This window comes from Anastrepha obliqua, chromosome 2 (assembly GCF_027943255.1).
Source record: "Anastrepha obliqua isolate idAnaObli1 chromosome 2, idAnaObli1_1.0, whole genome shotgun sequence".
NCBI lineage: Eukaryota > Metazoa > Arthropoda > Insecta > Diptera > Tephritidae > Anastrepha > Anastrepha obliqua.
The window spans coordinates 108,916,315-108,943,013 of NC_072893.1; the positions used below are offsets into that span (position 1 = coordinate 108,916,315).

General features: G+C 35.7%; 2 protein-coding genes across 4 annotated transcripts in view; both read left to right on the forward strand.

The window, feature by feature from the left end:
- LOC129239660 (uncharacterized) overlaps nt 1–19,576 on the forward strand; it is a 127,434-nt gene extending 107,858 nt beyond the window's left edge. For 2 of the 3 annotated variants that reach the window (XM_054875330.1, XM_054875328.1), the window contains exons 4-8: nt 12,167–14,783; nt 15,301–15,437; nt 15,513–16,149; nt 17,782–17,905; nt 17,978–19,576. In XM_054875330.1, coding sequence (XP_054731305.1) covers nt 12,167–14,783; nt 15,301–15,437; nt 15,513–16,149; nt 17,782–17,905; nt 17,978–19,576 — 5,114 coding nt within the window. The remainder of the gene's footprint in view (nt 1–12,166; nt 14,784–15,300; nt 15,438–15,512; nt 16,150–17,781; nt 17,906–17,977) is intronic. The other variant, XM_054875329.1, reaches the window with a different exon arrangement.
- A 99-nt stretch (nt 19,577–19,675) lies between these two features.
- LOC129239664 (myb-like protein AA) lies at nt 19,676–24,314 on the forward strand. Its single transcript, XM_054875333.1, has one exon. It carries the CDS (start codon nt 19,676–19,678, stop codon nt 19,886–19,888), a length of 213 nt encoding a protein of 70 aa, XP_054731308.1. The 3' UTR covers nt 19,889–24,314.
- Nucleotides 24,315–26,699: the final 2,385 nt, after the last annotated feature.

Consider the following 26,699-nt stretch of genomic DNA (forward strand, 5'->3'; position numbering starts at 1 on the left):
TGTATTGTATTTTTCTAATTTTATTACTTACTTACTTGATTGGCCATAAAACCCCGTTACCGACTGGGTTACCCACAGCCGAATAATGTCGCGCCAGGTGTCTCTGTTTTCCACACACCTTTTCCAGTTTTTTAAGCCAAGAGAAGCCAGATAATCTTCAATTTGGTCTTACCACCCGAAATGAGGACGTCCTCTTCGTCGTCGACCGGCAATTACCGTTTCAAACACCTTCTTCGCCGGCGCAGTTCCTTCCATACGGACGACATGACCCAGCCGCCTTAGTCGCTGCAGGGTGACTTTTTTGACTTTGCCAATATCTCCGTAAAGCTCATATAGCTTTTTGATTCATTCGAAGAAAATTATAAAATCTTAATTATAAATGTAAATCTTAATTATGAATCTAAATCTTAATTAAAACCTAAATTATAAATATTATACAAAGTTTTAAACTGGGACTTATATGCTGTCGAATGACCCATTTTTTATATAAAGTCAATTAAAAAAAATTGTTAAAACCGGTCAAAAAATAGTCATAAATGGATCAAACTTTATAACTATGATTTTTTGTATTGCTCCACTGCCAGTTTATGTGTATGTAGGTAAAAACGATACCCAATTTAATTCCAACCCATTTTCACATTGATCAAACCAACCAACCGCCAAAATACCAATTGCACGAATGCCTCTCAACTGCGCTGCGGCTGCTGCTGCACAGTGACAGTTAAGACTCTGATAAAATCGCAAACAAGTAAAATGAAAATAATTTGAATTGACATTTCCCACTCGCCGCTACTGCCACACAATTCAATATTCTTTGATTACCAAAAACAAATATGCAAAAAGAGCGGCAACGACAACGACAGCGGCAGTCCGACTGGTTGGCGAGTCCTTGTAGCGGCAGCGACAATCATTTTTGACAGCTACGGAATCCTGCTACTCTGATTGCTGACGTGCAAAGCGACTTAAGTGAATAAACGACACACACATACACACATGTACCTATCCAAATATACACACTAGGGTATGCTATATCTTTATGTATATGTGTGTATGCATGTACGATATACGTAATATTGAAGGGATAATGACAAAAGTGAATACGAATATCAATGCCATGAAAACCAAACCAAACCAAAAAAAAAAATCGCCGTAGAGTGTAAATTGTAATGAATTGAAATAAAATCGAGTAATTAATTACAATTGCGCGGCAAGTGCGGTGACGGTGGCGCCATTGATGAATTTATGATGCACAGAGATAACTGCTCGTTGGTGGGGGAGAGCCGCACCAACACCGACTACATTTGGTCAGTTTTAATATGCTCTTTAGGTGCTTTCTTTAGCACTGAGCTCTGCGTGCGGTGCGGCAGCGTCATTGCACTTTATCTATCATATGTATACGTGTATGTGTGCATACTTTTTTCGCCGTATTTCCAATATATAAATACAATATATTTTTATGCGTTTAAACATCATTTAATTAACACAATTTTCCATTAATACGAATTAATTACACATGAGTTAATTTTTGTAAATTCATTCGAATAAACAATTGTGCCGATATCAGCACTTAATACCCAACATGCAATCAATCCAATGATAGTTGTACAAATGCCAGCCAATATTGGACTGATGGATGGACTGATGGCTGTGTGGAGGACGTGTATGTGTGAATGTTGAGGGCATAGGTGAAGCATGTTTTTTTGGGTGCGGCAGTCAGGAATAATATTACGGGCAAACGAAAAAGTTAGTGAGGGTAAATTAGGGGGATAGCGGAGAAAATCGATTGCTTAGCGCAACGAATATTGCATTGCGTGACGAGCGGGCGTTGAGGGTCGCTTGCGTAAAATGCAAATGCTGCAGTTTGATGACTTCTTCACTGGTGACAGGCCGGAGTTTGTAAGTAAAAAAGGAAAAAAAAAGAAACAGTAATAATATAATATTAATATTCATTCACACCCGCCCACACTTACACCACACATTTCTATGCATTTTTTTTACTTTTTTTAACAACATTTTTTCATTAATGTTTTCCGGTTTGCCTGCCTGTAGCGTTTCGCATTTTTTTTTTGTACCTTTTTTAATCCTTTTTGAATCAAAAAATTGAAATTCATTAAATAGCAATCAGCAATTTTTGTATAGGAGTGTGTGTGCGCAAAAAACGTGCATGCAGCGAAAAAAAATAAATAAAAATTAATTAAATACACTGGCATAATTTGTGTGCGCGCATTTCAGTATTTTTCCTGTTTTTTATTTTAATTTTTTCTGTACCTGCTTGCATTTGCGCAATTTTTCCGGATTAAGCAATTTTTTATGAAAAAAATGTATAATAAATATTGACATATTACAAAAACAAGAAGAAAAAATTACAAGTTATCAAAAAAAAAAAAATCTATTTGAAATTAATTAAATTGTTTATTAGATTGTGTTTAGAAAAGCAGAAGAGTAATAACAATAACAAATAAATAAAAGAGGTAGGTTCAAGTATCTAAATAAGCTTAAAAAGCTTAAGCTGCAAAATTTAAAATTTTAATTTCATAATAGAGCTTAAATTGTCAATGAATAACTACAGGATTTTGACAAAAAAAAATCTATTCGCATATTTAATAAAATATAAAACATGAAAGTAAGTTTCCAAAAAACTAAAAAAGAAGAAGAAACAAATTTTAATGAACTGATCCAGTAATTACCATACTTCCAATTGCGCGAGAAAAAAATTAAATAACGGTTATAAAAAAATATATGAAATACTATGTAAAAAAATATATAAAACAAATTTATAAAAAATATATAAAACAAATTTATAAAAAATACCTATATAAAACAAATTTATAAAAAGTATATAAAAAAACTATAAAAAAAAATATAAAAAACATATATAAAAATTATTTTAGTGAAAAGTATGTGCAAAGACAGAGAAACGACATTACTGGCGCGTATCGTTAATGTATGTATGTCTCCAAACCAAATTTCAGTACTCGACCACAAAAAATTCCGGAGGCGTGCAGTATGGAAATTTCATTTATGGGAGGGGTCACGCCACTTTTACCAATAATCACAATTTTTCTCCATACCAAATTTCAGTACTCTACTACTATACATAAATAAAATTTTAGAATCCACAACCAAAATTTCAACAAATTCGGTACCAGTTGTCAAATTTTGTGAATAGAGAAAAACGTCTTTCGGAATACATTTTAGTGTAGATACATAAAATACCCTTATAAAAACAACTTATTTTAAGTAAAATAAGCTACTTACATTTTTTTAACGAATTAAATAAATTCCCCAACACATTTTATTATTTTTACCTCTCCATTACATTTATAGTAAATAAACTCATGCTTGAGGAATCAGTTCAGTTATTAAAAGTTTTCATTCGATTTATTTCACTGGAAACTAATTTTTTAACACAAATTACCAAAGTGCAAATATTTGCATTAAATCCTCAAACAAGTTAACTTTTGCCTTCCCCAATCTTCTTTGGCTGGAGAGCAAATCAACTACGCAATAAACACATTTAATGATGACCCAACTGCTTTTGTGCTCATTTCTCCTTCTACCTTCTCTCACTGTCTGCTCACTGAGACTCACTTACTGTTGCCGCTTTGGCATCCTTTCCACCGCTCATTTATTATTAAAAATCAACGCCCTCACAATGAATAAACGCAATCAGCATTTCTGTTAAATGCAATTAAAATTTTCACCCCTTCATCACCTTATCACCGTTGCCTGCTGCTGCACTCCACATACTCTTTTCTTTACATTTCATTAAAATAATTGTACATAATTTGCTGCTTTCACAGTGAATGCAAAGTAAAAAGAAAACAAAAAAATGAAGATATGAAACTCATATAAACAAAAAAAAACCAAAAAATAAATAAAAAAAATTAAAAGCAAAAAGCCTTTCAACACTCATTTTCGCAACAATATTGTCAGTTCATTTGTATTTCTCTTTCTGTATAGCGGGAAAGTGCTATGCCATCGCCATCTCCATCCCTTTAACGTTTGCTTATTAAAATTTAACCACCAAATTAGCAAATTAACTGGCACTTGGGTGAATGCACACAAACAGACATAAAGTGGCTGTTTTGTTTTTTACTTTTTTGTTTGAACATCGAACGACCGAGAGTGAGTGAGCGTGAGTAGAGTGGAGGTAGTAAAGTATCAAGGATTATTTACAGCTTCTATGTTTTTACAAATTGTCTCAACATATTTTTAGTTTGTGGTGTGGGTAGATCTGCTTTTCAAATTTTAGTTAGAAGCAGCAGTAAGGGGAAAGTGAATCGCCCCTTTTGTGTGGCTGGTTTAGATTTTTGAGTACCAACAAGTGGTTGCTTTGTGGTAGTTGATTTTTGGGAAATAATTGCGCGATTGAGAAAAAGAGTAAATAAGAGAAAAGCATTAATTGAAAGTAATTAAAATTATTATATGTATACAAGTTCTTTAAAAGATGAATCGAGTTTTTTATTTAAAATATATTTATTGGTTGCCATGCTGACTACTGACTACTGAGTACTGTCTACAGGGTATTGAGTAGCCGCTAACACTTCTGTAGGTGAGTTACTTGGTTGTGTTGCCTGACATGCAGCTTTAGCGCTCCGAGTGTCCTTAAATTGCTGAGATCTATAGAAATGCACATTTATTTCGTAATCTCTCAAGATGAATTATTTTTCATCAATTACTTTTCTTATTTATTTAAGTACTAAACATTTTTATTGCAAACCGATAACCTTCCTCCAATATAAAATAGCAGAACATTTGGTCAAGTGATTTGTTTCTCTCTTCTTTTATTTATTTTGTTTCGTTTATTATTTACTTTCATAAGCATTCTTTGTGCGTTTGTTTGTGAGCGTTTGCTAAACATTTTATTATTGTGGTCTCTATTTTGACTTCAAAAAGCAATTCCATTCATGCCTTCTAAATGTGAAAAAGAAAATAGTGAAAATCTCCCTGAAGGGAAATACGTATTGTTAAAAATTTAGCTTTGATTTTCCGGCGGTCGTGTGCGTATAAAAAATGCTTCGCTTTGATGTCGTTAATTGGATGAAAAATATGAGAATTTGATTTAAAGTGGTTTGTGAAAAAATTATGCCTACAATAAAACTACATTTAATTAAGTGAAATTAAAAAAAAATAAAAAAATTTGGAATGCGATGATGATTAGGTGATAGGAAGCAAATAAAACCAAATAAAAATAATGCACATAAAAAATAAAATGAAAAAAAAGGTTAAATTAAAAGCAAAATTAAAAAATAAATTATAACTAATATAAAATCGAATTAAATAAAAAGTAAAAAAATTAACATAAAGACAAAATGAAATAAATTTAATTTAAATTAAATTAAAATCAAATATATCAAAAAAAGAATTAAAATATATTGTAATAAAATAAAACCCCTTAAAATCAAATTAAACCAAATTAAAATATAAATTAAATTACAAAAAGTCAAGATTGAATTAAATACAACAAACTAAAATAAAATAAAATATAAATTTAAATAAGAAAATAAATAAATTAAATGATACACATATATAAAATAAAATAAAATAATTAATTAATAATAATAATATAATAATTTTTTTTAATTGAAATGTAAATTAAATGAAAATAAAAATGATTAATTTGACTGCAATAAAAAAAAACAAATTATTTAAAATCAAATAAAATAAGTTAAAATAAAATAAATCAAAATTAAATTAAATAAAATAATAAAAAAAAAAATTCAGGAACAAATCTAAATAATACAATGTTCACCAAAAATATCCAAATAAAAAAGAAATACAATGAATTGAAAAAAATTGAAATATCCAAAAAAAATAAAATAAAATACATAAAATCATTTAAAATCAATTTAAATTGCATACATTAAAATAAAATAAAATAAATTGAAACAGTGTTTTTGTTAAACAAATTCAATACAATAAAATAAAAATAATTAAAATCAAATAAAACAAATCAAGATTATGTAAAAATATTGAGAGGTTGAATTAGTTTTAAAGGTTTTTTTCGAAGATTTGGGGCTTTATTGTGAAAAAACGGTACAAAATATTTTATTCGAAGTATTGGCCATCGCTAGCTACAACTTTCGCCCATCTTTCGGGCAATTTCCGGATGCCGTTTCTCCAAAATTCTGGCCGCTGCTTGGCTATCCATGACTCAACCCATATTTTGGTAGCCTCGTTCGAGGAGAACCGCTGGTCCGCCAAATCGAGACTCATATGCCGGAACAAATGATAATCGGAGGGAGCTATGTCTGGACTATACGGCGGGTGTGGTAACACTTCCCAGCCAAGCGTTCCAAGGTATTTTTTGACAGGTTGAGCAACATGCGGCCGAGCGTTATCATGTTGCAAAATAACCACCTTGTCGTGCCTTTTTATCGTTTCCGGCCGTTTTTCTTTCAATGCCCGGCTTAAACGCATCAATTGTAGTCGGTAACGATCCCCCGTGATTGTTTCGCCCGGTTGGAGCAGCTCAAAATATACGACGCCGACCTGATCCCACCAAATGCAGAGCATGATTTTCTTGCCGTGAATATTCTGCTTGGCCGTCGACGTTGATGCGTGGCCGGGCAAACCCCATGATTATTTGCGTTTTGGGTTATCGTAGTGGATCCATTTTTCGTCGCCAGTCACCACCCGATGCAAAAAACCCTTCCGATTTTGTCGCTCGATCAGCAATTCGCACGTAAAAAATCGCCGTTCGACGTCGCGCAGCTTCAACTCGTACGGGACCCAATGTCCTTGCTTTTGGATCATTCCCATCGCTTTTAGACGCTTGCAAACGGTTGATTTATCAACGCCCAATGATTCAGCAAGCTCTTCTTGGGTTTGGCACGAGTCCTCGTATACCAATTCCCCCAATTCCGCGTCCTCGAACTTTTTGGGCTGGCCAAGACGCTCCTTGTCTTCGGTGTGAAAATCACCACTTTTGAATCGTCGAAACCAGTACTCACATGTTGAAATCGACGGAGTATGGTCTGGGTAGGCCTCCTGCAGGAATTCACGGGCTTGGGCTGTATTTTTTTCAAATTGAAGCAGAAAAGCAAAGCTTCCCGCAAATTGCGTTTCGACGGCACGAAAGTTGACATACTCGGAGCACGAAAGCACTGCGTTGTTTATACTTCAGCGAAATGACAGATACTGATAAACAAAGCCTAGGGATGAGGCTTTGTCATGAATATATATTCAGTATTGCCAAAACAATAAAGTGATAAATAGCGCCATCTGTGTGTCACCTTTAAAACTAATTCAACCTCCTAATATAATACACCAAAAATAAAATAAAGTAATTAAAATATTTGAAATAATTGAACTAAAATAAAATTAACCAAAATAAAGTAAATTAAACTAAAAAATTTAAAAAACTGAAATTAAACTTTATTATTATAATTATTATTACGAGAAAAATAATAATGCAGTTATATTTCAATAATAAAATAAAGTAATTAAAATATTTGAAATAATTGAAATAAAATAAAATTAACCAAAATAAAGTAAACTAAACTAAAAAATTTAAAAAACTTAAATTAAACTTTATTATTATAATTATTATTACGAGAAAAATAATAATGCAGTTATATTTCAATAATAAAATAAAGTAATTAAAATATTTGAAATAATTGAAATAAAATAAAATTAACCAAAATAAAGTAAACTAAACTAAAAAATTTAAAAAACTTAAATTAAACTTTATTATTATAATTATTATTACGAGAAAAATAATAATGCAGTTATATTTCACAATTTTTACTACAATTATTATTTCACATTATTTGAAAAGAAGCACTAGCTTCCGAGGCTTTTGGCTTAATTAAACGGAAATTTAATTGCACAAAATTAAATAAAAATTAAATTATATAGCGTTAAATAAAATTAAATTGAATTAAATTAATTTAAGTTAAACAGAATTAATTTGAAGTAAATTAAGTAAGTAAAAGAAATAAAACGAAAAAAGTGAAATGAAATAAAATAAAATTAAATTAAAATAAATTAAAACGAATTATAAGAACTGAACTGAATTAAAAGGAAATGGAAAGAAGTTATAAAAAATTAATTTATTTAATTAAATATCATTTTTTTTGTCAAACATTCTGTCATTATGTTGCTTGCAGCCATTTAAAAAAATTATCACGTTGCTTACCGCGCATTAATTATATTTTCACAATTCTTGTAAGGCCACTGGCGTCCAATTCCACGCGCTGTTAAGTTGGAATATGTATGTATTTGGTATGTGTGTATGTAATTTGCAAGTATTGAGGCTAGCTGTTGTCGGTACTCAACGTAACCCTTGTCTATATGCATACATTCATGCATATTTAAATATTAAGCAAGCCACTCCTATCTCCATATGTATGTATGTATGTGTGTGTCTTCATATTTCATTACATATCTGCATGTATGTATGCATGTGGAACTGCCAATCTGCTATTCCACAGCGCTTTAAATAAAAATTAAAATAAGTGGTTTATTAAAATTTAATACGTTTACATTTACCCCAAATGTGCTGGCTGGCTATCGTCCTGCTGCTCTTCGAACGCTGTTTTGCTCCCACTCCTATTGCATATTCTCGCTCAACGAAAAGTTCGCGATTGTATGTATGTATGTATTATGCGCATATTCGCTTTTATGTTATGCCTTGGGGACATTTTGTTTGTTGATAGAAATATATTTATACTATAAGCATTTCTATACAGACTTTTACGTACTGACTGTAGTTGTAGGTATAAAGGAAATGATTGGCGCAATGTTTTACCCATGGAAGTTCATCACTACTTCACTACTTATTTTTTTGATGGGCGGTAGGCACCTTCCTTATTGTTGTGTGCATTAAGTATGCTGCTTCGGTCGGCCCGTCCATCATTTTTGATTTTCGGCACCTTTACATATTCGTCTTTTATTCACTCATCCTTCCACGATGTCAGTGTGTTGCAGTTGGCTGCAACATACGTGTGCTTGCCCTTTGCGCAGCGGCGGCAGTGGAGGCAACTGATGCTGGTGAGCACACAATTAATTAACTTAAACTTTTACCTTTTTTCACTTTTTTTCTGCTCAAGTTGATTTCTTCTGTCATCTTTTTTTTATTAATATTTTTTTTGCCTTAAATGCACAAAATGAAATTTACACTTCTTTGTCGTTGTTCTCGTTTCTTCTGTTTTTTCTGTTTTTTCTTTCCTCACACTTGTGTTACCTTTATTTTCTTTCCCATTATATTTTATAAATAAATAAGCCAACTCTGTAGCATATTTATGGGGGCACTGCTTGTGTGCGTATATGTATATGTATCTGTATGTAGGCACTTCTGAAAATTTTAATTACGCAAATTTTTCGGCTCACACTCCAAACAGGTACACACACACACACACGCACACGTATAACATGTAGCGTGTTTTCTTTGTCTGCCCCCGTTTCGAGCTGGAAAGAATAGAATTGAGTGATAGGGTGGGGAAGCCAATAATGGTTAGCAACCTAGTAGATATCATGCTTGACTCAGAAGAACATTGATCCGCTGTCAGTAACATGGCAAGAATAGTAATTACCAAGCTGCTCAGATTTTTACGTAGAGGCAATAGGCCACACCCCCTCCCGTGAAGTAGTACCTAGTAATACTTAACGGTATTAGGAATCACCAAACTGCGTCACGCTGAACATCAGCGCAGATTTGAAGAGGCTATAGGCCGCTCCCCCTCCTGTGAAGTATTACCTAACGGTCGTCCCGCGGGAGGGAAACGGAGCTGGGGTGGGTTTTTAGCGGGTTAGTCGAAAGACAAGTCTCACACTTTTCGGCTTTCAATGCTTTTTGCCACCTACTACATATGCATGCATACTCAAATGCATACACACATACGCGCACAGTAAATTTATCTACCAAAATTTCGCAGTTTTCCTGACTGTAGGCGGTCTAACAAATTTTTTTTCACATTGTCTTTATTTGCATATCATTAAAATTTAACGAATTGTATGCATGGGCGTGTGCATGCATGAATGTATGTATGAAAATCTTATTAATAAGAAAAAAATTGTTCATTCGACTTTCCAAGGTTAATTCGACGGGCTCCTTAGAAACCTTCAGACTTTCAATCATTGGAAAAAAATTAGCTAGGATTTTTAGTATTCTATTTCTACCTATATACATAGGTATATACATAGGCATGCAAATTGGCATTTATACCCTCTATTTCGTGTATTTATCTGAGTTCTTCTTCTGTGTGACGTGCGTCTTGATGTTTTTCCACAAATGGTAAGACCTACAGTTTTATGCCGCCTCCGAATGGCAGATGGTGTTTTTTTATGAGGAGCTTCTTTTTCATGACAGAAATACACTTGGAGGTTAGTCTGCCGAAGAGCGATCGCTATTAGAAACAACTTTTTCTATCAATTGGTGTTTCGCGCCTGAGTTTTCAAGTCTGTTCTCTTCCGAATGGTAGTCACGCAGCACCCAATCGGCTACGGCTGCTTGCTGTAATATAAAAGTAGGAAATTTCATTGAAATTTTATGGCAATTGCATTGAAATTCACTCGGAAGTTAATAACAGAACCAGCCGGTTTTGTAGTTTATTTTGAGTCATTGTAGCCTCTGATGTACGGTTCGTCATTCCTCAGTCTCCTTTTTAAGAACGAGATAATAATCGATAGCTCTGGGTCTACTGTGTCGGGAGTAACTAGGAATATTCGACACTACAGTCTATACAGATGGCTCTGAATTGGCTTGTGGTATACTCTTTTATTCTCATAGACTTAGAATTGAAAAATCTGTGCGTCTTGCTAATGCCTGCAGTGCCTTCTAGGCGTAAGTACTGGCAACTGGGGAAGCTCGCTATTCATTCTGATAGCCAAGCTGCAATTCAGGCACTGAACTCGGCTACAACAACCTTTAAACTGGTGGAATAAAGTAGTAATACCCTTACCACCTTAAGTGGAAACTAAATGGGTTTCCAATAACAGATGTTAGCTTGAATTGGATTACGCTAAAAAAAACACTTTTTTCATGAATTTATTGTAGCGAAACGGTTCAAGTCAGTTTATTAAAAGTTGTTGCATATTATAAATATAAAGTAACATTTCAAGAATATTTGATAAAATTTTCATGTAAAAATATTGCAAAATGAGCGAATGAGAGCACATTTACGTAGACGTCTTTTCAAAAATACATTTTGCAGTAGTCAGCATATCTCAGCGTAGAATCATCTGAAATCAAAAAAATCGAATAATTTACTTAAAGTATGAGTTAAACTTCCCCCCAACGTTTATTTTGACGATTTATTTTCATTTTAAGCCATTTGGTAGTCGTTTGAAGTAAAAATGGATTTTTGACGAAAAAATGCCGCCATTTTGTAGGTGTAAAACCACCTTAATATAAAAAAAAATGGCGAAAAAAAAACGTTGGGGGGAGGTTTTTTATATGTAAAATATGTGTGCAAAATTTCAAAAGGATCGGTTGAGTAGTTTTCAAATGCCAATGACTACGCACTTTAAAAAAGAAGGTTCGAGAAAACCGCGTTTAAAGTTTGTAACGGACTACGCGCGCAACTGCTGCGTCTCGGCAGATGTTTGAGGCGGCTCGGCTTTATGCTCTATAACTTAAAAAGTTTTGCTCGGATTGACTTAAAATTTTAACACGGTATTTTTGAAATGTTTTACTACAATAACATGCAAAAACAAAAAAATCGATTTTTAAATAAATATTTTGAAGACTTCGTGAAACATATTACGCGAACTGCTGAATTTAAGTAGAGTGGACAAATCACTTTGCACTAAGGGATAGGCCCAACACGTGGATGGGCAACTAACTCCAAAAAAATCTCGCAGAATTTTAGCTTTATATTTTCTGCGAACTGTGCGATAAAACGCCGAATCATGTGCTTTGATAACGCAATGCTCTCCTTACAAAGGCTCGCTTATCTCAGTTGCCCATACAAAATATGAAACCAAAAACCTCTCAAATTATCAACAAATCTATTTGCTAGATAGAGGTTCCATTCATGATTTTCTGTTCTGTTCAAAAAAAAAAGAAAAGAAATAGAATTGCTAAGTTCTCCACTTCTCAGGAACCGATCAACTTTTCTTTAAAAGTCTTTTTCTAGTTATATATTTATTTATTTCATTATAACTTTTACCTTATTCACTTCATATCTAATAACATCTTTTCCACTTTTTGTCTTTACAGATAAACTGGCCACATGTTTCGTTTGTAAAGCGGACGCCTGCCCGCGAACGCGTCCTCTCAAGAAAGGTCGCGGCCAGCAGTACGGCATTCCAGATGATACAATACCGGCGGGGGCGCGCGTGTGCAATTCGTGCCAATGCAAATCGGTACGTAATCGTTACACGAACTGCCCCATTCCGACGTGCCCGAATCCGAAAGATCGCGCCAAACGTCTACACAACATTCCGCCACGTCTATTTGATTTGGCGCCAGAAATACGAGAGCCCATCTTTCAAGAGTTTCAAATACCACCGCAGGCAACACGTTGCTGTTCGGCCTGCCTAATGCGTATACGCCGCAAATTGAACCTTGATCCGCACATAACGCTAACGGACGAAGATCGTCGCATGGATGGCGATGAGTCTGATGTAAGCACCTCTTCATATGATGAGCGCGAAGTTGGCGGCAGTGATACCGCCTCGGTGGAGAGTCCAGAATCGCAGCGACACAATTCAATGACGAAGGATGTGCAAAAGCCGCAAATGCCGATTGTGGCGAGCATCGCAACAAATGCGACCGACACAGCAACGGTGACGATAACAGCCGCCGGAATTAAGGCCGATGAACGACTATTGCCACCACTGGGGCAAGCGCCGAAAAAACAAAAGACCTCGGAGGAGTACGATTCTTCCGCCACAGAGACAGCGGATGAGGAGAATGAGAATTCACCGGCGAACCGTCAAAGTCCAAAAGTTATACTGAACAGCGGTGGCGTTGACGTTGGTGTGGGCACACAAGGTAATATTGGTCTTGCACCACCTCTAGTGAATGCCCAACAAATTCATGTGGGCCAACAGAATGGTCCACCACAACAAGTAATGGGTATGCCGTCACGCGAACAAACTAATCCGAATGTGCAGGATGTTTTGTATTCAGTGATTGAGCTGTCACTAAAGGCGAAGGGTCCGCCACCGACGAAATTGCCCTCACAAATGCCGAATGCGTCGCCTTTGCATGGCGTTAAACCCAGCATGGAACCGATGCGTAGTCGCAGTGATCTCAGCAACAATAGTAATAGCAATTCTAATAACGATGTGACGATAGTTGGTGAATTTCGCAATGACGGATCTATAGTGAAACAGCAGGCACATGGCCAGCCGATAGGTTTAAATGCACGCCAATCGAATGTATCTGCCGTCAATGCTGTGCAGGGCCCAACTGGAAGTCAACCTCCGCCTGGTGCAGTTGTGCATCCCGACAATTTAGCAACAATATCTGTGGTGAACTCCCATTTGCCACACCAGCATCATCCACCTCATGGTATGTTGCACCAACATGAGATCAAGGCAACGATAACACCTGTGGTGAAATCTGGCAAGACGCCAACACCGACACCCCAGCAGCCGCCAGATGCAATTCGGTATGGAATGCCAACGGCTGCCGTGCAACAGCAACGCAACAACGAACCCGAACCACAAACACTTGACCTCTCAATTAAGAAACCGGCACGCGACGGTCCTTCACCTCACTCCTCGTCCAGTGGCGCGAATTCGTCGAGCAATGACAATGGACCACGACATCAACCACCACCAGGTGCTGTGAAACATGTTGGCAACGCCGCGTCCATGTATCGGGGTCCAGAATTAGGCCCGTCAAACCCAACGTATTTGTACCATCCACATCCGGCAACTGTGGGCAAAGGGCCGCACGGCTCAGTCTACATGCCGCAAGTACCTGTACCCATTCCCATTACGCAAACAGTCGTGGGCGCACGATCTCAGGCGGCTGGGGGACAACCGCCACCGCAACAGCCGCCACCATCTACGCACCAGTCCCACATGCAGTTGCCACCGGGGGTGGTGGGTAGCGGCAGTAAAGTAGGTGGTGCCAAAATGGCACCCAAGCTTAGTCCACAGCTGATACATGGACCACCCTCTCATGCAACAGCAGCATCACCATCACAACAACAACAGCAACAACAACAACAACAGCAGATGATGGTGGGACCGAAAGGCTCCATTACACATGGCACGCCAGTTAATAATGCCCAACAAATAATTGTACACTCCTCGCCCGCGACACTGAGTCCCAAATTCGAGAGCATTTTGCGTCAAACTCCACCGTCCGGTAGCGATGCGAGCAATAAGCTCGGCTCCATAACCCAGGGCACACCGATACACCTGCCTTCGCATCATATGGAAAGTAAACGTTCGTACGAATACTACAAAACGTCGCAACGTCAAAGCCCAGCACAACAACAGCAGATGCCAGTTGTTGGACATCCAGGTGTTTTGCCACCACCGCAACAGTCATCGCCGCAGGCACCACCATCACAGGGCTATGGCGCAATCTCGCCCTACGCACGTTCGAACTATTCCGTGGATCAGTCGCCGGTGCTGAGCACTCGCCAGATTGTGTTGCACGACTACATAACGTCACAGCAGATGCAGGGTCAACAACGAAACGTATCTCGCGGCAGCAGCAACAGCACTGGGGGAGGAGGCGGCGGTTCGGACAAGGAGTCGCCATCGCCCCGCAATAGTGTCAGTGGCTCAGGTAGTGCTTTGGTCTTCTACGACAAGGAGCGCGGACGAACTGAGTACACGAGTCGCGCCTCACCCGCGGAACATGTGAACAGGTAAGGAATGGAGGACTAAAGAAAATTGTGGAATTTCGTTTTCGAAGCGCGAATTTTCTTTTGTTATTCGGCGTAAAACTTAATAGAAGTAGGTTTTTGAATTAGGATAGGAAAAAAAATTGTTCAAAGTTTAATATTCCAGGTCCAAATTTAATTTCTGAAAATGGTGTTTTACTCTCAGAATTGCTTGCATTTGAAACACAAACACTGTAGTTTTGTATTTGTTATTCTTTATAAAATTTATTTCTCCGTATTGATTGTCTTCAAAATTAAAAAAATCGAATTTTCAAAATTTGGAAATCTATTAATAACTCGAGGTGCATTTTTGAAACTCAAGAATACCTAACTAATTTTGAAATGAAAATATTATTATAAATTAAATATTATTATAAAGAAAAATTGATTCTTTAAAAACATATTTTCGAAGAAATAGCATTTTTTGTCATTAAATGTTTTATTTTTAATAGAATATTTCATACGAGTATATATAATTTTCATTTATATTATCCATCTGCAGCACGCCCAGTCCACATCGCACACCACCGCCACCACGACAAGGCGTAATACAGCGCCACAATACTGGCTCAAAGCCACCATCGCCAGCTACGATACCCCAAAATCGTATACATGTGTTACCGCACAACTATCCGCCAGGTCAGTATTCGCAAAATTCTTCATCCATGCCACGAACCGCACATTTATGGAATAATTTTAACTCCCATGCTTTAGCTGGTCATGACGCCTTCTCGTCGTTCGTCGATGTGGCTGTGCAACAGCCCCAATTGCCGGTGCCATCCCAGCAGAAGGAAGAAAAACAATTGCGACACGATGCACCACCGCCACCACCTCATCAACAGCATGCGCCACCCACCCAACCGCCGCCCACGCAACACGAAATACGCTACCAAATGATGCAGTTGAACTATCATCAACAGCAACGTGCAGCCGCAGTGGCTGCGGCCGCTGCCGCTCAACAGCATCACCAATACCGTCAACAAGCTGCAGCAAGCGCTGCAGCCAATGCAGACCTACAACGACGCATGCACGCGCTCGAACGGGATCGCGACTTACAGCAGAAGCGGCAGGAGCGCGATCGTGAGCGTGAACGTGAAAAGGAACGTGAGCGTGAACGGGAACGTGAGCGTGAGCGAGAACGCGAAAGAGAACGTGAACGTGAAAGAGAGCGTGAGAGGGAGCGTGAGCGCGAACGTGAACGCATGGTGGAATGCATGGCGGCGAATGAGCGCGATGCCGCAGGTCGTCGCATGACAGAGCGCATGAGCGCAGTAGCAGCGGCGCAACATTATATGCGTGGTGCACCTGAGACAGGACCGCCGCGTGCAATACCCGATAGGGAAAGAGATCTGTAAGTGAATGCCAAGTGCAGCTAACTAACGGAATGCGATGAAGTAGTGAAGCGCTAGTGTGAAGATGCATTTTTATACAAGCACAATAACCACTAACACAAGCACAATGGGGGCGGACATGCATTAAATTTATTTTGCTAAAAGGGGAATACTTTAAGTTTGTTTGCTCCAAAATGTATTATACTTACATACATATGAGCAAAATTACGTAATAGGATCAAAATTATGTGAGGCAGTAATGCAAAGATTTTTTTGTTTTTTGAAATAACAATTTTTTGAAATAATATTTTTTTTTAATAAATTTCTTTTTTAAATAATTGTTTTTTGTAAATAATTTTTTTTAAATAATTTTTTTTAAATAATTTTTTTTAAATAGTTTTTTTTTTAAATAATTTTTTTTAATTTTTTTTTAATTTTTTTTAATTTTGTTTCTTTTTTAAATAATTTGTTTAAAATAAATATCTTTTTAACTAATTTCTTTTTAAATAATTTGTTTAAAATAAATATCTTTTTAACTAATTTCTTTTTAAATAATTTTTTTTTAAATAATTTTTTTTTAAATAATTTTTTTTAAATTTTTTTTTTAAGTTTTATTTTTATTTTTTTAATTTTTTTTAATAATTTTTTTTTTTAATAATTTGCACGCACATGGATGCTTAACGTTAGCTTTAAATGAGAGGGACATTCTTGAAATAGGATTGTAGTTGTGAATTGCAAAGGTTGAAACGTAGCATTTTTCTTGTCAAATAGCGAGGAATAAGTGCAAAATATTTTTTTCTTACATACATTTTAACCCATTAACCCTTTTGCATCACCGCTCGAAATGCGTGGTGTACTCAAAATACCTTGCGTCCATAATACCTTGCGTCGACAAGACTTTTACTGTTTGTTCTAATGTTAAAGAATGTTACAGAATTACCAAATTTATTTTATTTTCCTCAAGTTTTAACAAACAAATAATTTATTGCGGATTATTCCGTTCTTAGTGATACGAGTGAGAGCTTTTGTTCGCGCTTGAGCGAATGATGCAAAAGGGTTAAAAATGGCTCCATGTAGAGCTTTATTCAGTACTGCAGTATTCGAAACCGTTTCATTTAAACATTTAATTACATAAACACACCCTCCCACACACACTTATAATTACGCTTGAAATGTTTCCGATAGCAAAGAAGTCCTTTGGAGTAGCTGCTGTTTGTCACACGCATTACTTACATACATACAAACATACTTACTCATTTACATAAAATAAAAATTAAAAAATATTAATAATATCCACATTAGCGATAGTTTTTAGGCCAATAAGCGCCAGTTTTTTAGTGCTAGTTTAACTGCTTTGCTTTGAAACACTGAAAGACCGGCGCTTAGCATCAATCATGCACCCACTCACTTTGTTCTCTTGTTTTTCTCTCTCTCTTTCTCTTCCAATATCTCTGAATATTGACAACAACGCCTGCCACATCGTCAACGCCATCGTCATCGTCATCGTCATCAACACAATATTTCTTCCATGCATAATGCGCTACTTATCCACCAAACATCATCGCCCATTCACTGTTGTCCTCATGACCGCCATTGATTGACATTCTCATATATGTGTTTGTCTATGTGTTTGTATTCTTACTAACGCGCAGCTATCATAGGGCACCACCGGACAGTACTTTGTCAGCGCAGGTCTTAATCGATGCTATCATAAAGCAATCGATTATACAGGGCAGCTCAGAGCCAAATCCAGCGAATATGAATCGGCCATCATATGTGAGTTTTCGATTTTTCTCATTCGCACACTAATTTATATTAAATAATTTTTTTTCTCTCTTTATCTCATAGTATAATTCGCGTGAATTGCCATCCTCCGCACGTCAGCATCCTAGTGCCGCTTCATTGGCGGCTGCCGAGAACAACGGCAAAGCGAACTCGCCTAATGTCATTAATATAGATCTGGACAACGATCGCGCCAGCAGTAGCAGTAATCAGCACGAGTCGCCTAATGTGGGTGTGGTGAATTCCCGTGGCAGTAGTGTGTCACATGGCAGCCGTAGTGGATCTCAAGGTGGTCCAACCGGTGGTCTATCAGGACAACCTGGTGGTACGCTGTTGCCGCCTACCTCGCAAGCGCAAGTGCAAGCACAAAAACAACCACAAATGCTGAAAACAAACATCACATTCGGCGAGTTGGCCGACTCTATTATAGCCAACGATTACTGCCCGAACCCAATGCAGTTGCGTCCGCATGTGAACTATATGCCCTACTTGCAGGAACAGCAACCGATCGTTATGACGGACCACTGGGCCAAATATAATCGCCGTATGCAGCAGAAGGAGGCCGAGGCAGCTGCTGAACGTAATAAGGCCGCTGCTGCACAGAATAGCAGTAGCGGCGTGACGGTTAGCGCTAGTGGCGCGTCCGGGCCACCGGGTAATAGTGGTGCGCCGGGTGGTGGCGGACGTTCCAATACACCAGCCGAAGAGCGCAACATTATACGCATGCAGCAAACGGTTAGTCCGCGCAAATATGATCTAATGATGCAACCGCCACATGATCAGGCTGCTGCTGCAGCGGCTGCCGCTGTTGCTGCCAGTCATTACTACCATCCACATGGCCCACCGCCGCCGTCGAGCGGTGCGCCACCTATGAGTATGCATGCACGCAGTAGTAGCGCTGGCAGTGGTGGCTCGTCATCGATACCTTCACCGCATGATCAACGCATTTCAGCTGGTGGTAGCGGCAGCAGTAGCGGTGGTGGTGGTGGTGGCGGCGGCGGTATGCCAACAAGCGGCTCGGTGACGCAAAATCATCCATTCGATACGATGAAGTATGTGAAAAATCGCATTGTGGAAGTGATGCGCACCGAGGATGAAGAGATGCAACATCAGCATGCACACAATGATCATCGCGTCGGCAAGGATTTGCACGATGGTACAGTGGGTAGCACTATGCGCAAAACACCCAATCAATATGACGATGGACGCGATAGTCGACGTCTGTCGGCGGTGTCGTCCAGTAGTGCCGGTAGCAGCGTTGGTGGCAACAACAACAACAACAACAACACCAACGATACACACCACAGTGTAGTATCCTCGCAGCCACCACCGTTGGGTGCATATCAGCCGCAACAGCCGGTTACAACCTTCGCCACAACGACATACGCCTACCCGTATAGCGCACTGAATGTGCCCAGCTCGGTGTCGGGCTTACCGCCACCTTCCCAAATGAGCACACAGTTGGGTTCGTTGGCGCATCAGGCGCCAACATCGCACATCGGCAAGCAAACACCCGGTCATTCAATGGGTGGTGCTGGCAGCAGTGGCGTGGGAATGACGGCTGGAGGCGCAGTCTCAGGTGCGTCACAATCGAGTGGGGCATCGGCTGTCGAGCCGAAACCGTTATTGTCAGCGCAATATGAGGCACTGAGCGACGAAGATTAGTTGTGACTGCAGGCGTCTGGACGAACGCCACAACAACAGCAACAACAGCCGATTCAGCAACAACAGCAGCAGCAGCAGCAGCATCAGCATCAATATCAAATGCAGCAACAGCAGACGGCGCCACAAATGTGGCATTGTGAGCGTGAACGCATGCGACAACAGCAGCAGCAACAACAACAACAACACCAGCAGCAGCAAAAGTTACAATCCCAGCACCAACAGCAACAGCAACATTATCAGCTGCACGCTAATCGTAACTACAATAACAGCAATGGCAATAGCGGTAACAACAACAACAATCACTATTACTGAGAAAACCAAGTGAATGCGTACGATTTTGTGGCGCGAATGTAAGCTGTGGCAAGCGTGCATGTAGCATTAGTGTATGCCGCCTCTCCAACACCACGCTTGGCCACTGGTCGTTTTACCACAAAAACTGCACTCCAGGTAACCAACGCTGTTGCTGATGTCTTAGCAGCTGCCGTCGTCGTAATTTGTATGAATAGTCCAGTAAACGCCTGCAGATAAAAATCTCAAGATATCAATAATTCAATAGCCTACACATACAAGTAATCATAAATATTAATTGGACAGAGTTTGCAAACAAAAGAGCACAGAAACAGTCGTATCTTAACGATAGTTGTAAGAATTTGAAAATTCAGACACAAATGCTAAAATGCATTGCAACTAAGAATCGAAAGCGTTCGCCAAAAACTGAAGCGCAAAGCCTACATATATATTGGAAAAGTCTACGCATTTAAAAACTTTCAAAATAAAAATTTGTTTAAGGTGCTGCCATATGTTGCGTGTGCAGCTGTGATAAAATGTCTCATGCGATTTCCCTTTCCGGCGGTTTTTGCGCTTCATGCGTGGATTTGGGTACACCAATGCATAGTTTTACAAAATAACAGTTGTAAAAAAAATATTATATGCAGCCGCAAACACACATGAATATGCATATGCGTATATGCATTAACTCACACATGCCTGAATTTTCAAAAGCAAACAAAATTTGATTCTACCATTTCGTTTTCAAAGCATTAATAAATTTAAAAAAAAATATATAGCAACAACATACATACATACAAGCAAACCTATGTAATAAAATTCAGCATATCGCTCGGCCTATGGAGCGATGCACCACCACATTGATTAAAAGCGAGCTGGTTAAACGGTTAGAGAGTTGAAGAGCTTTTTGAGTTAGTTGCATAAATAAGGCGGCGCTATATATAATTTGAGCAACGCCAATATTTTCTTCAAATCAATTCAATTTTATTCAGTTTAATCCTGGCGTTTAAAATTATTTGAATAAAAATAACAAAATAAGTAAACAAAAAATAACAAAAATGTTTATGCCTGAATGGGCGACCTATTTTAGTGTTCGTAATTTTGATTTCCCTTTTGATTTTAGACACCGCTTTAAACTATTTGAAAAGAGTGTCAATATAGACATTTTTTATAATTTTTTAAATTAATCACTTTTCGTGGGCTGATTTTTTATACCAAGTAAATTATTTTCATAAATTTTTTGATTGCCCACGAAAGTATGCTATATAATTATTAAAGGCTTTCCGAATGTGGAAAATCGATATTTTACACAAAAAATAAAAGAAAATATCAAAAAGCTGAGCACAAATTTAAATACGACTTGAAGTAGTTTAAAAACTCAATACTTATAGACGAAAAAGTCGATATAATTATTAAAGTGCGTTTAGTTTTTAATTCTGTGGCGTATTTTTGTTTGATGTTCATATACGCGGAATTTTAATTATAAATTTCAGTTTATTTCGATCTGAAAATACCTTCAGGTTTTACAGATGCTTGGCTGTAACACATTTCAAGCTTGCATGCGCTAATTTTTTATTCTTCTTCTTATTATTTGGCGCAATAACTGCTTACGCTATTTTGGGCGAGTTTAACAAAGCGCGTCAGTTGGACACACCAAGTAAAGCCAAGTCCTACTCCATCTGATCTTTCCAACGCAGTGGAGGCCGTCCGCTTCCTGTGCTACCACCAGCTTATACCGCATCGAATACTTGCTTCTTATTCCAATTTCTAATACGAATTTCATTTACGTATTGCAGTACGCAATTAAGCGTCTAAAAAGTAATTTAAACTTTTTTTCAAATTTTTAAGGCCGTCTAAGTTTTAGTTGAATGATTTGCTATGTAGATATGAATTAATTTTTTTTTTTAATTTTCTCCTTACTTTTTCCCCCATTATCTAGTAACTCAGTGTGATTTGTGACTGAATTATAATTTATAATTTATTTTTGAACATTTTTGTTAATTATTTAAAAAGTGTATGGTATTTTTTTATAATTTAATTTGCGAACACTTAAAATGTAATTTAAAAAATTTTTTTGGCAACTCACTAGCCAGGCTTAAAAGTCAAACTCTTTATAGCCTATAACCAGCTCGTAGACAATTGGAAAATTCTATTTTAGTAGAGAAAAAAAAAACCAATATACGAAAATGCAATAAAACAATCAACACAATGAAATCACACGAAGGCAAGCTAAGACGAGTGCCTGAAGTAAATAATACAAATTAGTTTTGACGGCAATGTGCAAAGCTATAAAACAGTTTGCATTTATTTGACTTTTTTGTAAATGTTGCGCACGTGCGTTATCAACCTAAAGCAGATCTCAAAGAAATAGAAAAAAATTAAAAATAAAAAACTAAATTATTTGCGGTTGCCTTTTAAGTAAACTCATACACTTTTGTTGGTGAGACAGGCTTTCAAACTGTTAAGCAGTGGTCACTTCGTAGGTTTCCGGCGCAAATAAACAGAAATTAAAAGTAATGATTTAAATATTAGTTTTCATTTAAGTCAAAGTGCCAGACGGGCTTTTGAGTCCCACATAAATTTTTTGACTTAAACATTAAATAAATTAGCCATTTTTATACAATATAAATATTTGAGGTACGAATACGATGTATGCAGTTTCGGTGCTCTTGCAACAGTTAAAGTGACTATAATACATGCGAAATTTTTTTGAAAAAATTTTAAACAAAATTTAAAGAAAATTAAAAAAATAAAATTTAAAGAGAAATTTAAAGTTTTTAAGTTTGCAACACAAATTTTAAAAATTTTCTGGTTTCTTTCGAAAACCACTTATTATTTTTGGCCCAAAAAAATTCTAATCAACAGTAATTAAACATTTTGACTGTAGAAAACCTCAAAGAAATATATTTTTATCGCATTACATTGCGATAGCCACCATACCTACGTACCTAATGAAACATGCCACCAAAGCGCACTTCGCAAATTTGCATACTTTGCAACATGTTACTTTGCTAATAAATTTTCTATTTTAATTTCCTAATAAATTTTATAAAAACACACACGTCTAATACGCAACTCGCTTACGAAAAGTTACCGCATATATTAGTGAATAGCAGCAATGATCACTGCGTACTTTAAAAAAGAAGAAAAAAAGCAGCACAAGACAACAGGAGTTTTATTAAAAAAAAATATATATATACATTTTTATAAAATAATTTTTTTTTTTGGCAACTGAGTACAAGCAAATATTGTAGCAATTAGATTTGTATTTGTAAAGCAGAACAGTAATCGAAAATAATTTTTTTTTCTCCACAAACATATTGTTTTTCGACAAATGAGTATAAACAACTCTTGTAAAAATTATATTTGTATTTAGAAAGAAGATCAGTATTCAAAATTAATTTTTTTTTCTCCACAAACATTTTTTTTCTACACAATTTTTTTTTGTTTTGGCAAATGAGTGTAAAAAAATCTTGTATAAATTATATTTGTATTTGTGAGAAAATTGGTAATCTAAAATAATTTTTTTTCTACACAAACAATTTTTTTTCTTTGCTTTGTTTTTGGCAACTGAATGTAAAAAATATTATCGCAATTAGATTTGTATTTGTAAAGCAAATCAGTAATCGAAAATATTTTTTTTCTTCACATACGTGCAGTCAAAACTAATTTGTACTACTTTTTAGTGGCACATAATTTCAAAACAAATGCGCCAACGCATTGACGGTACATGAAAGAATACGTTTTTAATGAAAAGGAAGGAATAGAGGAAGAAGTTGAAGAAGAAAAAAACTATAAAAAACGCTAAGACTTATTGCAACAAAACAAACAAATAGTGAAATAAAGTAAAATGTATAAAAAATAATGCAAACCATGTAATAAAATGCAAGAAATTACAGTTATAAGCAAGATTTAAGCATAAAGTATAATTAAAAATATTTAAAATTAAATTTAAATAAAAATATGGAGTTTGAGCAAGCGCAAAAGCTGCTGTTGGGCGCAGAAAAAGTTTAATATATATATATATACATACATATATAAAAAACCCATTTAAGCTTTTCTATTCTACAATACATTTAAATACAAAAATAAGTATACAAATATAAATTTAATTTAAATTATATATAAACATACTTATATATATATATATATTTAAATATTTAAATATATTGATAATAATAACAATGAGAGACGACGAAACGCTTAAGTTTTTGCTATTCATACAAAACCAAAATAAATAAAAGCCCAAAATACAATAATAAAAAAGTATATTTATTAAAAGAAAATACTTTACATACACTACTTAGTTAAAGAAAATAAAATGAGAGTCGCATAAATTGTAAGTGTAAAAATTATAGGCAGCGTCAAAGTGTAAGCAGCAGAAATCTGCTGTATTTAGCATAGTGTAAAAAAGGCAAGCAGTTACAAATAATATGAGAAAAAAAAGAAAATCGAAGTGAGAGTTGGCAGTTTATCAAGAAGTTGTACTGAATTTAAAAAATAAAAACACAAAAATTTAAAAGAGTAGTAAAAGAAAGTATTGAAGAAGAAAAATGCTGTAAAGGTTGAACATTGAAAATGTTGATAAAGTTGTGTTGCATTCGCGGCGCATTGGCTTGGAGGAGCCAATTAGCTGGCAAATAACAGCAGCACAGCAGGAGGAAGAGGAGTAAAAACGATGAGTAAGCAAATATTTTTATGTTTGCTGGAAAATCGGGGGAAAAATACAGAACGCAGCCAACAAGAATGCAGAGTTGGAGCACTGCATAAGCGTCAAGTATGCTGGGGAGGAGGAATTTAAGTGGGAATGACTTTGAAAAATGAAAGAAGTAAAATAAAAAAAAATTTAAAATAAAAAAATAGTAATTAACTTATATTTAGTTTGTAATTATGCCTTAAGTTGTAAGCTTATGGAAAGATACTGAATATGTATAATGCAACAAGTAGCAGACATGTAAAAGAAAATTAAAAAAAAAAAAAAACAAAAAAAAAGTGAATGATAAAACATAAAATTTAATTTAAAATGCTAAAGAAATAAACATACTAAAATTATAATAAATTTAAAAAATGGTATATATATATATATACATATATTATAAAGCAGTAAAATAAAGGTATATAAATATTATTATTAAATACATAAAAACAGCATAAAGTGTGTAATAAAAGCAGCAAGTGAAAATAAGCGCAGTAATGCAAAAAACAAAAACAATACAGAAATTGATAAAAATAATACATATATATATATAAATAATACGAGATATTGAAAAAGTGAAACGTAAAGCAGAGAAATCACACGCCTCATACACAGCACACACATACACATACACGCAAACCCTAGGCAAAAAAATCAGCCGCTAGTTATTTAGTTATAAATAAAAAATTAAAAAAACTACAAAATTGATTGAAATTGAAAATTCTGACAAAAGGCGTAACAACAAATGCGTATTAGAAACAGATATACACACACCCACATACAAACAATTCGCGCCCTCTCACACATACGCATACATGTAATAGTGAAAAATCAATTAACTAAAATGCGAAATGAAATCATTTTATTGGTTAAGTGTGTAAAGCAACAACAACAAAAACAAAAACTGTGTGAAATTTAGCTCTGAAAAAAATTTTAAGTTTTTTTTTTATTTTTTTTAAAGCTAATCAATATAATTTAGTGTAATTAGTTTGCGTTAAAATTATTTGTATTTTTTGGTTTGTGCATTTTGTAAGCAAAAACTAATTCAGCAAGTTTTAAAATTAAACACTAAGAGCATTTCATTTGCAAAGCAAAGCAAAAAACAAACAAGCGAGACGTGGAGTGAATTTTTTTTCCAGCAAACTCAAATGTTAATAAAATGTTTTTTTTTTTAATAATCAGAATTTTAAAATAATCAGTACACAGTGGTGAGCAGGCAATGAAAAAAAAAAAACAAAAACAAAACCAAGTGCAGCAAATAACAACTTGTTTTTGCTACTGCTGCCTGCAGAGATAGTGGTAGTTGTGGGGACGGCAGGGTTGCACCGAGTTTGAAGCGCGAAATCAATGTTTGCAAAACTATTATGAGAATTTGGCATTTGTTTTTTTTTAATGTTTATGCGACAAATTTTTTTTCTTTTTTTATGCCCCAAAATTTGTTATTTTTTCGTAATTTTCATGCGGCATAACCTTACCTTTGTCTACATAACCTCACTAGTTGCTGAATTTGTTGTGAACGTGAAAAATATTAATTCAAAAGTTTGCGCTTTTCGCAGCACGCACAAATTTGCATATAAAGTTTGAGAAAAAACGAAAATTACTAATTTGTTATTTTATAAAGCGTGCAAAGTAAAGTTTTCTAATTTTTTAAACTCCGCAGTTTTAATATAAAAAATTACTAGTTAGTTGAAAAAACATATAATAATAATATTTCGTTCAGCAAGTTTTTTAAATAAGTTTCATATTTATTTAAAGGTGAGCAAAACTATTTCGTGCTACTAAAACTATTTTGTGCGTGCTCCTAATTTTTAAATTTTACATAAATACAGAACACTACTACTTTTTTTTATTCGGTAGCAGCTAAAAAAATATTTCGTATTGCAATTTGTTTTTACACATAACTATAATTTTTCTTAGCGTAAAAGTGTAATAGCATAAATTTTCTTACAGAAAATTTTTTATAAAACTTCTTTTAACTTTTTTTTTATTTTTTTTTTTTATTTGTTATTTTGGCAAAAATGAAAAAGAAGATTTTTTTGCACTGCCCACATTTGTTGAACCAACAAAGTAGTAATTTTTTCTACTTAGCGTTACAAATTAGAAATGTAATTTTGGTAAAAGTGAAAAATATTTATATAT

Excerpts from the sequence above, each read along its gene's own strand:
- LOC129239664 (XM_054875333.1), top strand. The coding sequence starts at position 19,676 with ATGCAGCAACAGCAGACGGCGCCACAAATGTGGCATTGTGAGCGTGAA.